Source organism: Heteronotia binoei, chromosome 2 (genome assembly GCF_032191835.1).
Source record: "Heteronotia binoei isolate CCM8104 ecotype False Entrance Well chromosome 2, APGP_CSIRO_Hbin_v1, whole genome shotgun sequence".
Classification (NCBI taxonomy): Eukaryota; Metazoa; Chordata; class Lepidosauria; order Squamata; family Gekkonidae; genus Heteronotia; species Heteronotia binoei.
In genome coordinates this window covers 175425915-175443556 of record NC_083224.1, presented here as the reverse complement: position 1 = coordinate 175443556, position 17642 = coordinate 175425915, and the positions used below count along the sequence as shown (strand labels likewise).

General features: G+C 46.5%; 1 protein-coding gene across 1 annotated transcript in view; it reads right to left on the bottom strand.

The window, feature by feature from the left end:
- The window catches only part of AXDND1 (axonemal dynein light chain domain containing 1), a 45793-nt gene that overhangs the window by 1537 nt on the left and 26614 nt on the right, over positions 1-17642 (bottom strand). Inside the window, exons 16-24 of the mRNA XM_060233051.1 lie at positions 16949-17162; positions 15021-15114; positions 12315-12523; positions 11946-12042; positions 10305-10415; positions 7385-7606; positions 5868-6005; positions 4005-4096; positions 610-767 (exon numbers count right to left, since the gene is read on the bottom strand). Coding sequence (XP_060089034.1) covers positions 610-767; positions 4005-4096; positions 5868-6005; positions 7385-7606; positions 10305-10415; positions 11946-12042; positions 12315-12523; positions 15021-15114; positions 16949-17162 — 1335 coding nt within the window. The remainder of the gene's footprint in view (positions 1-609; positions 768-4004; positions 4097-5867; positions 6006-7384; positions 7607-10304; positions 10416-11945; positions 12043-12314; positions 12524-15020; positions 15115-16948; positions 17163-17642) is intronic.

Here is a 17642-nt window from a genome sequence, read left to right as displayed (position 1 = left end):
CACAGAAAACTAATGTATCAGAGAAGAGGTGGCCTTTTTTCCCAGCACCAGTAATCTGTAAGGAATTTTTTATAAGTATGAAGTAACATTTGCTCCTGTGAGTCTCTATCTTGCAGTCTGAGGGCCCTGGCCACACAATACATTTTTCCCATGTACATTTCTGGGTCAGGTCAGCAGATATATTCTGGGATTCTGTGCCTCCCAAGCATCTGTGGCCCTGATTCAGATCTGATTGAGATCTGAACTGTAGCACTCAGGAAGAAGAGATTTAAACACAAATGTGTTACACCAGCAAATCATTTTGCCTACCTGAAACAGTTCCAGAGGAATGTCTCTCTGTCTGTCTGTCTTTCATCTGTCTGTCTCTGTCTATCTGTCTAATCCATCCATCCATCCATCCATCCATCCATCCATCCGATGGCCAGTACATTTATTCGTTTTATGGAATAAATAAGTAAATGTAGATAGCTACAAACTGGTTTACCGTGCTTGGGATTAGCTTTTTGGATGTGTACCTAAAATGTAATAAGCGAAGCTGTCCTCCTTGACTCTAGGTGGGCTGAAATGACATGCTTTAGGAATTTTGCCTCTGAAACCCTTTGGCCATACCTGATTTAGCCTTTGATTCTGTTTCTGGGGTAGCTTCCTCTTTTGCTTCCCCATCCTCTAATTCCCCCAAGTCCTGGAGTTTTGACAGAGCTGCTTCCAGTTGCTCATGAAGGTTTTCTGATTTTTCCTCAGCCAGCTGGGCCCGCTTTTCGGCCTCCCTGAAAAGGCAAAAATCAGGGGAAAGGGCAGCACTGAAAACTGCATTTGTATGAAAATATTCAGTATTACAATGAGCGGCCGCTGGTTCCAGCATACACAATTAGATCAGGAAGCACCCAAGGTATTTGGTTGCCTGAGGCTGAAAACTGCACCGCCTATTCTCACTGCTAAACATGGGGTACCAGAGAGTTCTCTCATCCAAGGCTTACTGAAAAGAACATTAATTTCAATGGACCTTGCATAAGATTCTGTCCCAGTGGATTTTGCCCCATGAGACAGATAGGTCTTCCCACGTTTTAGTGGTACCCAAAATTTAAGGTTGGCAGGTCTGTTTTGGAAAATACCTGGAGACTTTGGGGGTGGATCTGAGAGAGCGTGGGGTTTGGGGAGGGATGGGCCTTAGCATGGCTCAATGCCATAGAGTCCACCCTTCAAAGCAGCTATTTTCTCCTGGGGAGCTGATCTCTGCCAGCTGGAGATCAGTTGCAAAAGCCCCACCTGGATGCCGGCAACCCTACAAAATAGCAGTTTCCTCATTTTGCCTCCATTTTCTGATGTCATCTCTACAGGTAGATAGCCACCTTCTGTTTTCTTGGGAGCCATTTTCTTACCCAGAAAGTTTTGGGAAGATGGAAAGTGCACTTTTGTGCAAGGACGAGCTCCTTCATGGGTTATTAGCACTCAAGCTGGCAACACCTAGTAGTTAAGGCTTCAAAGTTAATATGGCACATATATATCTCAGACACACGAGAACACAATCTTCAGTTATGCCCCCTCTTACAACTTTGGGAAGCAGTTTTCTCTCTCTCAGAAGGGAGGCTGTCAAGAACCGTTGCACCATAAATTATAGATACTAGAGAGGCAATGCTGATGAAATTGGTAAATCACTAGTAAAAATGAGGTGGAATGGGGTAGGATGCCATCTTGCTTCTTTCCAAGTGAATAAAAAACCTTCTAGGATAGAGCAGAGTTGTGCTTGTGGCTTTCTGGGCAGGGCAGCTGGAAGAAGGCTCTGTAAAGAACTGGGGGCTTCACGTACTGGAGGAAGATGCAGCCATCTCTGGACAAGACCACATGGGAATTGCCTCAGTAACCTCTTGCATCTCACTTTGTCCAGGCAAGAGCTGTTTATGGAGTTTGATCTGGGAGGGGCAGGTACTGCAGAGGGAGGAGCTTGCAGTGGCTAGGGTTGGGCTCGGAACCTTCCACAGAACCTTTCCACAGATCGTCCCTGGTGCCACTGAACCAGGAAGCCCCGCAGTCTCTCCCAAAACTCAGACAACTCGTCCTACCTCACAAGAACATGAAAAGCCATGTTGGATCAGGCTAATGGCCCATCCAGTCCAACACTCTGTCACACAGTGGCCAAAAAACCCAGGTGTCAACAGGAGGTCGACTTGTAGGGCCAGGTCACTAGAAGCTGTCTCACTGTTGCCCTCCCCCAACACTAAGAATACAGAGCATCACTGCCCCAAACAGAGTTCCACCTATACCCTATGGCTAATAACCACTGATGGACCTCTGCACCATATGTTTATCCAATCCCCTCTTGAAGCCGTCTATGCTTGTAGCTGCCACCACCTCCTGTGGCAGTGGATTCCATGCGTTAATCACCCTTTGGGTGAAGAAGTACTTTGTTTTATCCATTCTAATCCGACTGTTCAGCAATTTCATGGAGTGTCCACAAGTTCTTGTGTTTTGAGAAAGGAAGAAATCTCTATCCCAAGCATAATCTTGTAAACCTCTATCATGTCACCCCTCAGTTGACATTTCTCCTCAAGTGAGGCTGCCCATGCTGGTATGGGATAGAAGGAGAGTGAAGCCAGCAAAGGATGTTGGAATGACTGGGGAGAAGAAAACCCCAAGGGGGCGAGTGGTTGCACCGCAATGGGCTTCCAGGAGGCAGACAGCCCTGCTCATAACTCCTGCTGCAGCGAGAGGCCCTGGAAGGCAGCTGGCTCAGGTCCGTGGGTCTTGGAGGGCCTTAGGCCAAGAAAACAACCCCAGGACTCATTACTCCAGGGTGGCTCCCTCCTGGGGGCAAGGTCTGAGGCTCACCCTGTCTTGGACTCTCCCAGCAGGTCTCCTCCTTGGGTGTCAGGATGGGCACATCCAACACCAAGAGTGGGATGGGGAGGTGGAGAGGTGGAGTTCCAGGCAGGGCCAGGGCCAGCAGGAACCAGTGACAGATGTGCCTCCTTGAAGGGCAGCTGGCAGCTCCAATGACCCCCTCAAAAGCATTCAGCAGAGGGATAGGGATTGGTTGAAGGTGATGGGGTTAAAGGGAAGCTGATCAGAAGCCTTGAGGACTCAACAGTGAAAAACGGAGTCACTAAAGCAGGAGGAGGAACAAAAGGGTGAGCCAAACCTTCTCCCCTTTCTATTCTGAGGCTTGTGGAGCACTTGGTGTCACGAACTGGTGGGACAGCGGAAGGCAGTTTACCCCAGGGGACATGTCCCAGTCATGATACAGAGACAAGTCTGTCTGCCTCTGAGGGCCATAAAGCTCTCTCCTCATACACCTGCCTACCCCTCCCAGTACCACAAGCGGATCTGGCAAGGGGAAGGCAAGAAGATAGGATACTCTGCTGGGCTTGTCCACTCTAGCAGATAGGAGGTGCACAGCAAGAATAACAATAAGTATCATATTGCACTGTGTGTAGAATAGCCAGGAGATCCTAAGATTGTCTGGCAAGCAGAAGTTCTAACTGTTTTAGCATTATGCACCACTAGGTGGCAAGCTGGACTTGTTTTTAAAGCAAGAGACATTTCAGAGGTGCTTTGCCATTGCCTGCCTCTGCATCACAGCCCTGGTATTCCTTGGAGGTCACCCTTCCCAATACTAGCCAAAGCTGACTCTGCTTAGCTTCCGAATTCTGACAAGATCAGGATAGCCAGGTCAGGGCCTCACAGCAAGAATATCTGGATATGTTTTCCTTTGTATTTTCACCCACATGTCTCTAACTTCCAGTACCACATCCACCTATAAAGAATTCATACCTGGTATTACAGTTGTGGCCTACCTGAAGGATCTTTATATTCCTAACGCCTCAAATTTATCTGAGCAAACATTACGAAAGATGCCGGATGGATTCTCAGAAATGGGAGGAGAGTACACAGGCAAGATTCTGGCTAATATCCCTTGGGGCACCAGTTCAAGGCTCCATGCAGCTCAAGCCTGGAGAGGAACAAGCCATACCCATTCCCTTCCTCTACATAACGCTAGTAGTACTCACAGGAGCCGCTCTTCCAGAATTTCCAGTGAAGCTAGCATCTGAAATTCCTTCCCTGAGTATTTTGTGGTCCACTGGCTGGCATACAGCTCCCTCTAGAACAAATAAACAGGAAATAAATCAATGTGGTGTATGTCATGTGGAGCTAGTAACTTGTCTGTTTGTCATTTGCCTATTCTCTTTTAGAGCTTTATCTCTGGTCACCTCAGTTTGACTCAGTTCTTCCGACACCCTTCCTGAAAACAGTGGCTCTGTTGTGTGTAAATTCTCCGCATTTTCTACAGTGAAAACTGACGCAAAGAAATTAACCCGCTTTGCTGTGATATGGTTCCCTTTAGGAATCCTTTCATTCTTCTGTTATTCACAGGGCCTAAACACCTCACTGGGCTTTTCTAGATCAGGTACCTTAGCTTCAAGAGCATGGACATGTTCCCTGGGAGCCAGGAGTTCATGGCACTGAGAAGACACTCAAAACAGCTGCCCAGCATGGCAGGGGATTGTCTGCACAAAGCAAAAAAGGCTGGGTGGGTGGAAATCTAAAGGGCATCTCTGGAACTCACTGATGAGCATAAGCCGCAGCACCCTGCAAAGTTCCTGTGCACAAATCTGATTTGAAAGAACAGGAGCTGTGTAAGAGCACCCCCTGAGTTCTTGTGAAATCCCTAATAATTTCAGTTGATACTTTTGCAGTAGAACATGCTTGGGGACTATGCCACATATCCATCCAGGGATACATGAGGGGTGGGGGAGAAAACAGCCCCGGAAAAGGATAATCATCCCACTCTGGCCCTGTCCCCTAACAAGAGGAAGGGAGTCCGTGCCCAGTCAGTCCCAAGCAGAAGGTGCCTGATCAAGCTGCAAGGGTGCATCCAGGCCAGATGGGCACTGTTGAATCCTGGGTTTGATGGTAAGGATGAGGACACCAAGCAGTGATTAGCTTGTTTTATTGTGATTCCAACAAAACTAACTTGGAACACACAGACCTCAGCCTGGTCATATACACTAAGATTCCACCCACTCCCCAAACTATTGGAAGGTTTAAGCTGACCCCAGGTACCCTATTGGCTGCCTGCAGCAGCCCGTCCAATCAGCCTGCGGATTCCACAATCCTAGTGGTCTATCGTTCTGAACTCCAAGCTCCCACTGGGTTTCAGAGAACAAGACCAGGCATTCCCCCCACCCCCCAGTCAGTAGCTATTCAACAAGGCATAAGAAAAAAAGCCCAGACATAACAGGCACAACCCATTCCTCATTGTAATGAGGCTGGGCTGCATAAATAGAAGAAGACTGCAGATTTATACCCCACCCTTCTCTCTGAATCAGAGACCCAGAGCGGCTTACAATCTCCTATATCTTCTCCCCCCACAACAGACACTCTGTGAGGTGGGTGGAGCTGAGAGGGCTCTCACAGCAGCTGCCCTTTCAAGGACAACTCCTGCAATAGCTATGGCTAACCCAAGGCCATTCCAACAGCTGCAAATGGAGGACTGGGGTATCAAACCCAGTTCTCCCAGGTAAGAGTCTGCACACTTAACCACTACACCAAATTGGCTCTCCCTCTTATCAAACCAGGCAGGAGTGGCCAGGCCAGAACATTCCTTGCCAGTTCATGCCTTCCCCTCTCTTTACGTCAGGAGGGCCATGGAGGGGGGTGCCTCCTGAGTTGGAGTGGCCCCAGTGAAGGGGTGGCCCCTCAGGCCATCAGCCCATTGGACCTTTTCCTGAGGGCGGTAATGGCCAATCCATCCCTGAACCCATCCCTCCTACTTCTGTTCTATATGGTACCTGAAATCTGCCAGCTGAGGCAATTGTTTCATCTTAGCAGGGCTGCTTCTGCAGAAAAAGGTAAAAGTATTGTACACATACCCCTGAGACTGTGACTTGTTCAGTCTCAATTGTCCTTGTGTGCACGTTAGAATCAGGTCCAATGAATCTGAGTAGTTGTGCACCCTCAGCACTCACAGCTTCCTGATCGGTGCTTGTGCTGGGCACAGGTGGTTGTTGCTGCAAGGAAAAGGGAAAAAGTGGGTAGTATAATGTTTGTATCTGTTTGTTCATAACTGCATCCAGAAAACCCAAAGTCCTCACTGAGGAAGCTCAGGTTACACACACACACAGCTTATGTAGACCAACACAATCTTTGCAAAATTCTGCAGAAAGACCCCTAGGACATGAAATTGGGAGAGGGGGTGTGACTCAGTGGGAAGAGCATCTGTCTGCTTTGCATGCAGAAGATCCCAGGTTCAATCCCTAGCATCTCCATTAGCATTAGGAAGAACTTCCTGACAGTTAGAGCGATTCCTCAGCAGCACAGGCTTCCTCGGGAGGTGGTGGCATCTCATTCCTTGGAGGTTTTTAAACAGAAGCTAGATGGCCATCTGACAGCAATGAAGATCCTGTGAATTGAGGGGGAGGTGTTTGTGAGTTTCCTGCATTGTGCAGGGGGTTGTACTAGATGACCCTGGAACTCCAAGCTCCCACTGGGAATCCAACTCTATGATTCTATGATTCCAGTTAAAAGGACCAGGCAGCAGCCGATGTAAAATTCCCCTACCTGAGAATCTGGTCAGCTGCTGCCTAGAGTTGCCAGCTCTGGTTGGGAAATACCTGGAGATCTTGGGGGTGGAGCCTGGAAAGTTTGGCAGTCCTACTGCTGCCAGTGTGATTAGACAATACTTACCTCAATGGACCTGTTGTCTGATTCAGTAGAAGCACGGCTTTTATTTGAGCAGAAACGCACAGGAAGGCAGTTCCAGCTGGCTTCGCATCAGAGGTGTGGCCTAATATGCAAATGAGTTCCTGCTGGGCTTTTCCTTCAAAAAAGCCCATTGTGAAACAATGGTGGTGTCAGGGGGGGTGGCCTAATATGCAAATAAGTCCCTGTAGCGTTGCTGTGCCAATCCAGTGATAGTTCAACCAGCTTGGACTGGACAAAAGCTTGTAAAAGTGAAGGAGGCTTGGGGGGTGGGCGCGGATGGGGTGGAAATAGGCTTCCAGTAATAAGACCTTTAAGGGCACCTGATGCTACTAGCACTGGAATGGCTGCCTTCATGTTGCTGCTGGAAATATTTGTAGGAAACAGTCTACATGGTCAGGGGTAGCAATACTATTCCTTCCACACCAATTTCATCAGCTGTTGATAGGAAATAACCATTGTTGCTGGCCCTGTCTGTATCATCAACTCCGATACTATCTACACATCCACATTTTTCTCCGGTCACGAGAACTAGATTATCCATTTTTTTCTCTCTGAGAAAAACTGCAGCTTTGAATTCTCAGGATGCCAAATCTTGCAGCATGTACCAGATTTGGCTCTTAGATGGTAAGTTGTGAGGCAAAAGGAAGAGAAACTGTTCTACCCTCTTCCCACTGCAGAAGCTAACCTGTGTTTCCAGCACTTCCTTCTCAGTCACTGACTCCTTCGCAGTCAATGTGGGAATTTTCTGAAGTGTTTCCTGCATGTCTTTCTCAGTCACTGGCTCCTTACTGCCCGATTCTTCAACTTCATCTTTCTTCTGCTCCTCTGGAGCTTCTTCTGCTTCCTCAGGAGAGGTGTCCCTTTCCTCCTCTGGGTGAGGTGACAGTTGGGGTTTTGGCTGAAGGGCCTGAGAAGAAGCACAGAAAGGCTGCTAAGGTAGAATTCATACTCTGAGACTTTGCTCCAATCCAAATAAAAAGTCAGTTTCTGGAGTGTCTAATTTTAAGGGGCTGATAAAAAAAAATCTATTTCATAAAATAAAATTGGGTGAGGTGCCAAAAGAGATAAAGAGAGTGGCCAGTTGTTGACATCATTAGCTCAATTTTCATGTGCTCCCTATTACTGGCTTAGTGGTGTTTTTGACTGGTGTCTTAACTGTATGATTGAATAGTCAAAGGGGGGTTGATTGTGCTTCACTATGGAAAGCTGCCTTGGAAGTCTCTTCTTGGATCAAAAGTTGCAGCAGAACTTTACATAAGGGGGTTAGTTTTGACAGAGACCCCATTCTACATTTAGTGTTACGTAATAACTCTGTGAGTACCAGAAACAGGCAGCTTACTAGTTTAGGTTGCCTGGCCTCAGACAGACTAATCAGGAGGACAATTTCTACCCTTTATTTCAGTGATTCCCTTTGCATATTTATATCCTGGCCTTTTTTCCAAGATGGGTGGGTTCCCAAAACTTGCCTATCCAAGACTAGACGCAGATTCTTTGGTTTAAGAGAAAGTGAAGGCACTGTGTGTCTTCAGAGCATGCTGGAGGCCACCAGCAGACACTGTATGTACAACCCAACATCTAGCAGAGGGCTTGACAACAACTCCAACACATGAGCCACACAACAGCATGCCAGACTGTTGTGCTCAGCACAGTAGCCCCTTTGCTCTACTCCAAAAGCAGGGGTGCACCTGAGCTCAGTGGAACAGGTACGGGTCACAACTAGGAGGTGGAAGGATAGGCTGGAAGACAACAGGGTCCTGAGGAGGGTCTCTCCCACCTCCTGCAGAGCAGTAGCTGTTCAACACTGGAATGTGGAAAATGGTAGTAGCAAAACTGGAAGTCTGAGTGTAAACTCTCCCATTGATGCCCGCTGTGCTCCCACTAGGACCCTGCACACAAAACACCACTTAAGACCAGACATTACACAGGTACAGTTTTCATCCACTGCAATCACATTCCTGGAGAACCTATGTCAAAAGCAAAAACAGTGACATTTCTTGTCAACATCTCTAAAGAGCCTTATTTTAGTTCTCTTTTTTGCCATCAAGTCACAGCTGACTTACGGTGACTCTATAGGGTTTTCGAGGCAAGAGATGTTCAGAGGTGGTGTCCCGCCCAGCCCGGGCGGGGACTGCGCGGAGGAGACCCCCCGGCGCCTGCCAGCCGTTCCAAGCCCTCGTCGTCGCCCGAAGAGCCTTCCCCACCTCTCCAAGCCTCCTTGGCGGCCCCACCCCTCACCTCGACTGACGGGGCGCCAGCAGCCACCCGAGCGACGCCTCCCAGACGACGAGCCCGGCTCCGAGTCCGCGAAGTCTGGCCAGGGCAAGACTCCGGGGAGCAAGAGGGAGAAGCTGAGCCCAGCACCGGGCCAGGAGGAGGAGAGCCATTCGTCTCGTCGCAGCGCGAGATGCCCCATCGCAGCACGCAGCCGAGGGCTAGGACGCCCAAGGCACGCCCAGTCAGCCCAGCCCTGGCTCACCTCTCCCGGGCGTCTGGGGCTTTGAAGGGGGGAGGAGCCAGAGAGGGGCAGGACCCAGGAAGGGGGAAGGTTGGGTCGGGAAGCATAAAAGGAGGGAGGGAGGAGGTTGCTGAGGAAGCTGGCTGATGCTCAAAGAGGCTGCCTCGCGAGAGAGAGGGACAGGAGCCGCAGCACAGCCAGGAGGGGAACTGGGACCTGCGGTGAAGTAACCCAGCGCCCACCCCCCTGTTTCTGAGACCTCCGGGGAATGCCCCAGAGTGCCCGGGAGGGGCAACGGCGACGCCGGGAGACCGGGAGGGGTACCGAAGACCCGACAGGTGGTTTGCCACTGCCTGCCTCTGCATTACAAAACTAGCATCCCTTGGTGTTCTCCCATACAAGCGCTAACCACGGCTGACCCTGCTTAGCTTCTGAGATCTGAGGAGACTGACCTAGCCTGGGCTACCCAAATCAGGGCCATTCAGGCCAGTCCTTTACCACCATGCAAAAAAATAAAATCTATATACTATGTATGCAGAGTGTCTGGCCATGTACACCTCTTCCCTGCTTTTGGTTGCTGGCTCATCAACACCTTCATAGGCTGATGTTTTGAGTGTGGGTTTGCCTTTTTTTTTCTTTGCCAGATGGGTTTAATAAGGGTGCCCATTCCCTGCTCCTACAAGACCAAGAAATGGAATCCGGATAGGTTTATATGCTCCATGAAAAAACGCACTCTCTCATATCTTTCCTAGTAAAAAAAAAATTACAGCTGCAATGCTTAGCCGATTAACCAGTTACAATGGTTGATTAGAGATTGTTTAACATTTTTAATGCAAGTATTTGTAAAATTATGGTAGCAGGCGCCATCTGGGAAGAGGCATTCCTTCGCTGGCCTCACACAGGCAGGAATGCCTCTTTGAAGGCACCGTGCAGGATGTTTCACAGATTCCAAGACAGCAGTGCTTCCAAGTATTACCCTTCCCCTCTAATTAAGCTATGTTCTTTTTTTAAAAAAATGTCTAGAAAGTTTTTTTTAAATAATTACATATATTTATCACTGTCTTAATATAACATTCCTGTTGCTTCTAAAAACTTAAATATGCCTCTCTTTTTTCCTACCCTTTGAAGCAAAGGTTCGTTCTTTAAATACCTCTTCCCCAAACAGGCTGACAAGCTCCTCTGTGCTGATTAAAGTGGTGGGCACCGTCTTCATTCCAGAGAGGAGAATAGTGCAAGTCTGGATCCAGTCGAGGCATTCTGTCTGGAAAGAAAGGGGAAAGGTGAGAAGGGGGCAGGGTGCAAATTCAATTCATCTGTATCTTTGCATCCTGAACGATGGTTTTCTTCCAGATTGATTGCTACTTTTGATGAAAGTGGCACTCATCCAGACACATCGGATATTTGGTACCAGTGCTAAACAATTTGGAGAGCGTGTGTAATTATACCTATATGTAATTATAGTATATATATGTTATTACTATTATAATATGTATAACATTATACACACACACCCACACACATGCACGTTTATTTCAAAAATCAGATTCAAAATTACAATCAAAATTTCTCCTTCCCAGTCATCCATTTCCATAAAATAACTCCATTTACCACCTCCAGAATAATCCTCAGACAGATGACATTTTTGCCCCATCTTATAGTCACTTCTGTTACAGCTTTTGTGACCTTTCCTTTTTTCTAACTGGGGATGGGCTCCTACAATTTGCTCCCCATATCAGGGTCTTACTAGGTTCCATCATGGTTTTTGCTCAGTTCTGCAGGAACGGTACTTCTCTGGACAGGTAACACGCTTACTAATATACTAGCTATATACTTGAACAATAACCAGCCAGTTAGCAATTGTAGTGGAATTAGCTGAAAACTGGGTGTTTTGTTGTCTTCCCCCCCCCTATACAAGTTACATTTGCACATCTGGGCAATTTTAAGCAAATCTCACATAATTTCTATAAACAGGAAAGCCTTGCAAAATACACTAGTTGCATGCAACACATAGATAAGCATTTGACTGCTCTTTGCCAGGAGCAGCCCAAAACTTGCCCACAAATGGCAGGCACAAGTCCAGTTGCTCCAAGAGAAGGAAGTATGCACATACTGCTGGATCTAGAGAAGGAGCACCATCCTGTGAGCACACAGAGACAACTGCGAAATCACAGATATTAATAAGAGCAAGTCCTGATTTGGACTTCTCTTTTGGAATAAAAGAGAGCCAGTTTGGTGTAGTGGTTAAGTGTGCTTAAATGGGAGAACCGGGTTTGATTCCCCACTCCTCCATTTGCACCTGCTGGAATGGCCTTGGGTCACCCATGGCTCTGGCAGAGGCTGTCCTTGAAAAGGCAGCTGCTGTGAGAGCCCTCTCAGCCCCACCCACCTCACAGAGTGTCTGCTGTGGGGGAGGAAGATAAAGCAGATTGTGAGCCGCTCTGAGACTCTGAGATTCTGAGTGGAGGGCGGGACAGAAATCCAATATCTTCATCGTCTTCTTCCTTTGACACTCTTCAGGTGGCCAGCAGGTTATGCTGAATTGATCAGCCCTCATCCCATCTCACTCCTCTCTTGCTTGGTTACCCATCCTTAAGAAGAAGGTCTTCTTAAGACTAGAAAGCTTGCAATAATTTCAAAGCAACTAAACACTGGTCCAAACAACAGTATTGATTCATCTGTTCTAAGTCTCGCTCTTCTGGGAGGACTGGGACAAACCCCCCCACATCCTATGGGGCATTTGAGATGGTACTGTTTAAAAAAAAAGAAGGCAAGAGAGTGCATGTAGTCTTACCTTGATCCTATCCAACTGTCTCCATTCACATTCTGCATCTGGGTCATAATTAGCGAATTTCTTGCGCGTTATCGACGCAACCATGTCTTTGCAGCAGCTGAGAAAACAGATCATGCCACTGAAGCTACCATGACTCATGAGACGTATTTTTAAAACATACTATGCTGACGTGAAAACTGATTGTCTTGGTGTGCCTTTGCTTCAACTTGCTATGTATGTATTGTTTGAACCCCTGCTCTGCCACAGAAGTTTGTTGGGTGACTTTAGGCCAGTCACTCGTTCTCAGCCTAGCCTCCCTCGCAGCATTGCGGTGAGGATGAAACAGAGAAGGGGATAAATGTTGCAATCCACTCTGGGATTCGCCTGTACCTGACTACATAAATGGAGAACTTGCTCAGCTTGGCAGCCAGGCTCGCGGCTTCTCCTTCCAGCCTGAAAACGTCCAGCAGCTTCCGCTCTGCCTCCCTCGCTACTTGTGAGTGGGTCAAGGGAAGACTCTCGTGAGAGATATGGTCTGGCACCATGAGGAGCAGCAGGTTCACCATCCACTTGCTCAGGATGTTGTGGAACTCAGTCATCTGCAGCATCAAGCAAGGGAGAGTCTGGCTCAACTAAAAGTCACAGGATAAACACGAAGGCTGCTTCTGCATGGCTTATTTGCCCCAAGTTTGGGGCTGCTGGGAAGCAGGTTTTCCCCACCGCTTCCCCACAGCATTGTGATACATTTCCTTTGCTTTCCCTTTTATTCTCTTAGAAGTTCACTGATTCGCAAATCTTGAGCCGCATAAAAGTCTTATGATTATTTCGACATGAAGGATAAAAGGACCGGAACAAATTTTTGCTACCGCCAAAGTGATCTTAAGATCGTTATCCATAAATAAATAAAACAAAGTTTCCAAGGTGTGGGGAGATAACTGGTCAATAATAAATGGCTTGATATAATAAACCCTAAAGCCAACAGTATTCAATCAGGACATGAAGAGGTATATCGATCTTGTTGAGTCTACAGGGACAAATTCTAACAGAATAAAGCCTATTTGAAAATCTTCCCTGTTAAACTGCACAGGGAAAAATACTCAAGTCTTGCAAACAGGGCTTTCTTTGTAGAAAAGGCCCAGCAGGAACTTATTTGCATCCTAGGGCACACACCCTGATGTCACCATTGTTTTGTGCAGGGCTATTTTGTAGAAGAAGCCCAGCAGGAACTCATTTGCATGTTAGGCCACACCCCTGGTGCCAAGCCAGCCAGAACTGTGTTCCTATGTGTTCCTGCTCAAAAAAAGCCCTGCTTGCAAATAAAAAGGATCTGCAATAACATGTTGTAATTAAACAATACATATAAGAAGGCAATGCTTTTGGGAAAGAAATAATGAAAGACAAGGATGAGACAAGCTCTGTGTATCAGACTTCCATGATCAGTTTCTAAAACATGCTTTTTAATCAAGGAGAAGCCTTTTGATTAACCCATGCTGGAGATAAGATTAGTTGTCATACTGACTAGTAGCAATTTCTCATTCAAAGCTTTCATCCAAATCAATTTGAAGGAATCCTGTTTCAGGGCATTTAGTAAACCATCCTCAGGAAAGAGCAGTTTTAATCTTAATTTAAAGGCATAAAGCTATTCTTCTGACAGGGGCTCTCCAAAGTAACCCCATGACAGGTTGGAGGGCATCCCAGCCCCATTAGACAAGCAATGGAAGGATGCCCACAACTCTCACATCCCACCTCCCCCACTGAAACACTCAGCTATTCTCCAGCTTCCTCAAACCTGCTTTGCTTCAAAGTTTTGGGAAAGATCACAGCAAAGCCCGGGGGGGGGGGGGGGGAGGGTTGCCATGTGGTTAGGAAATTTTGGGTTTTCCGTGTCCTACCAACAAAGCAGCTATTTTCTCCACAGTAGCCATTTCCTCTCCCCAACGCAGAAAGTTTTGCTTTTTTAAAGAAATTGGCAATAGTGTTCTGTCAATATACTGTTATACCAAAATATGCATAAGGTTCTCTGAATTTCCGACTTGCATTTTTTAAAAAAGCCTCTAGCCCTTTTTCTTGCAGAAATACATTGGGGGTGGGGGAGCTCATCTTTGCAATAAAAAAGACTTTTAAAAAATGAAAGCAGGGAACTCAGAAAACTCAATGCATATTTTAGTATAGTAATATAACAACATGATGTTATTAAATTGCTGATTTCAAAAAAGAATTAGCAGGGAAACCTGTTGTTATGGAAAACTTTGTCACTTCTGTGGGCAGCCACAGCAGCAACGGTGAAAATACATGAGCCTGTCCGCATGTGGAAAGCACCCAAGGCACATTCAAGGCGCACCTACTTGGGAACTGGTTGTGTTGACCGGGAACAATAAAGGTCCTGCCTCATTATCTCCAGGTGGGGAAAATGTAAAGCTTGAAGCAGCATCACAAGCTAGGAAGAGAAACCAGTCCCACTCTCGTGAAGGTATGTATATATATGCAGGCTGATTAACACAGTAAGAAGCACTAACTGTTGGGTTCTGGGACCCCATCCTATGTAACAATAAGATGTGAATTGTAGCTTCTCCTAAATTCACCTGCATGCAGTACCTGACTCAGATCAGAACCAGTGCATTCTTGGAAAGGGGACTTCAACCTTCTCCCCATCCCATCTTCCCAACCTGAAATGGTCTGGAGGATGTTATTTGGCCAACTGTACCCACAGACAGAGGAAGCTTCCCGTTGTCTCTCTGCCCTTGCCTCCTTCCGAGCAGCCTCCACTGCAAGGAGGGCTAACTCTGCTTTGCCTGCGTCCACAATGAATATGCATTTCAGTTTAATTACAAAGACCCACAGAATTAATGCCCCTCAGGGAGGCTGCCTGTTGTGCATCTGCATGAATTACCGCCCTCAGCTCGCTTTATTCCATCAAAACACACATAAAGGAACTCATGTAGAAACAAAGGAAGTAGGCTCCTCTAAGGGTAGTTAATTCTTATATTTGCACCTAAGGTTTACTTTCAAAGTGTGGAAGAGTGACACATGCCTCCAATTAACTAAAAAAAAAGCTGCCTGTTTTATCAGAAGCTTAGCAAAAACCTGCATACATACTTCCTGGGTAAGTTGGATATTTCCTTTCTCAGCACCACTACTGGTGGTCAGGATCCACAGCTGAATCTTCTTGAATAAATCCTCTGGTCTTATTCTTAAAAAACAAAATAAAAACAGGGCCACATCAATAGCATAACCTCATCATTTTGCAGTCCTTAGACCTTCCAACATCATGACTAAATATATGCTGAAGAAGCATCAAATGGTCAGCAGGGAGTATCTACAATCTGAAATACATTGTGGGACTCCTGCTACATGAGACTCACAGTTCTATGAGCAACTCCAGTGCAGCTGGGGGTGGTCATTCATAACCTGACCATGAAACTGGCACCAAGGCAGGGATGAATGTGCAAAAAACGTGACTAAAACTTTCACTGAAAAACAGCCTCAAGTACGAAAAACAGCACTGGAGAGTGAAAAAGCAGCAACAAAGGGTTAACTAATCCCTTCAGTCCCCATTTTCTGTTCACCCCAACTGTGTCTCATGATCCAACTGCTTCTCTGCTTGCTGTGGGGAAAGATACAGTGGGTCTCTGTATATTCTCCCTTGCAGGAAGAAAAGCTGCTCTTGGGGAGGAAGAGGTTTTGAGGTGAAAACATGCAAGGGGAAATGCACTCTTCCTCCTTATGTCCCAAACATGAGGGCAAGGAGAGAGAATTCTGTTGCTGTTCACCTTGCAAGGGAGAGTCTCAGAGGGTAGCAAATGGGCACAGACACTGTTGGCAGACTTTCTGCCCCCTTCCATTCAAAATTCTATAAATTTCAATTACTTTACAGCCAGCCAGACAATAGATCTGCTATCAACGGTATTTTCAAATAGATGGCTTCCTTGTTTCCTGTTTCTAGGATGCCAGGGGTGCCCCCTGATACCATCTACATCCAATGCCTGACATTCTACATAGCACAAAGGTTTTAAAGATCATGACCTGAAAGAATTTCTCCTCCTCCTAACTCCCCATGTTTTGTTATTTAACATTCAATCGGATAAAGAGTTCTGAAGAACTCAAAAGCTTGCATGCTGCATTGTGTTATTTGGGTTGCTTTTAATAAAAAGCAGGGCTTTTGTTGAGCAGGAACGGACAGGAACGCAGTTATGGCTGGCTTGGCGTCAGGGGTGTGTGGCCTAATCTGCAAATGAGTTCCTGCTGGGCTTTTTCTACAAAAAACCCCCCTGTGTGAAACAATGGTGATGTCAGGGGTGTGGCCTAATCTGCAAATGAGTTCCTGCTGGGCTTTTTCTACAAAAAAATCCCCTGTGTGAAGCAATGGTGATGTCAGGGGTGTGGCCTAATCTGCAAATGAGTTCCTGCTGGGTTTTTTCCTACAAAAAAGCCCTGATAATAGGTATTACATTTATTTCTATTCCACCTATTTCTACCCAATTAGAAGAAAACAGCTTACATCATTCTCTTCTCCATTTTATACTCACAACTATCCTATGAGGTAGGTTATGCAAAGATTATCTGACAGGCCCAAGGTCCCATTGCAGAGTTGGGATTCAAACTTGGGTCTCCCATATCCTAGGGCAGGACACCAACCACTACACCGTGTTGGTGCTCAGATGGCATTTAAACATGCCATTTGTTTGGGGATTTTGCTATGGGCCAACATGCTCTGACCTTGATGGCTCAGGCTAACCCAAACTTGTCAGATCTCAGAAGCTAAGGAGGGCTGGCCCTGGTTAGTACTTGGATGGGAGGCCACCAAGGAAGTCCAGGGTTCCTTGACAGCATTTTCCACCACATCAGCCAACACAAGTACCTACATTTATTGCTGCCAAATGATTGTCTTAACCCAGATACGTCAGCTTTCAGTGCGTAACACAGAAGAAAAATACTCTGCCACAAGAGTATATTTGTGTAGACAGATAAGAGCAAATGCTCCAGAGAGGGAAAAACCCCAAATCCTGAAGAGAGTCTCATCTTACGGGGTGACTATTATTCTAAGCCTTCGGTCCTCTGGAGTTTCACCGGAACCAATGAACTTTGACAGATCAGCCATCTGAATCAGCCAATCACTAACACTTTGGAAAAATTTCACCCAGTCATTTTCAAGCATCCCAGACTTTTGCTTGCTGGCTAACATTCTGAATGTCCAGTCTTCCAAACTATTGGTCAGGCTTGTTAAAATCCTCGAGACCCCTGGAGAACAAACAAATACAAAAATAAACAAGATTCTAAACTTTAGGCTCTAGCAGGATAAGGAGAATTAAGACAAAAGGCACAAAACATGTTTAAATGTTCCTGGAGTTGCAATCAGAACAAGTTGCCATTTGCTGCCATCTACTTCTAAAGGAGGCATTAACAACGCATCTTTAACTGGCATTTTAGCATCCTTAACTAGCATTAAAAAATCATTAACTAGCATCATCATCAGGTCTCAGATTCAGCGGGAGCTCACAGGAGCACAGCTCCTGAACCTCTCTGAGAGTTCTACCTCCTCCTTCCCACCTTGTCCATTGAATAGTAGGTGCAGCTGCATAACAATCCCTAGATGAGCTCCACCACCTATTTTTCTGCAAAACGACCCCTGATCATCATCCTTAACTAGCAAGCAGCATGAGCCAAAACCTCAACGCACTGTCCTCAAAAAAGGCCTGCTGTGAATTCTCATTGACTTAG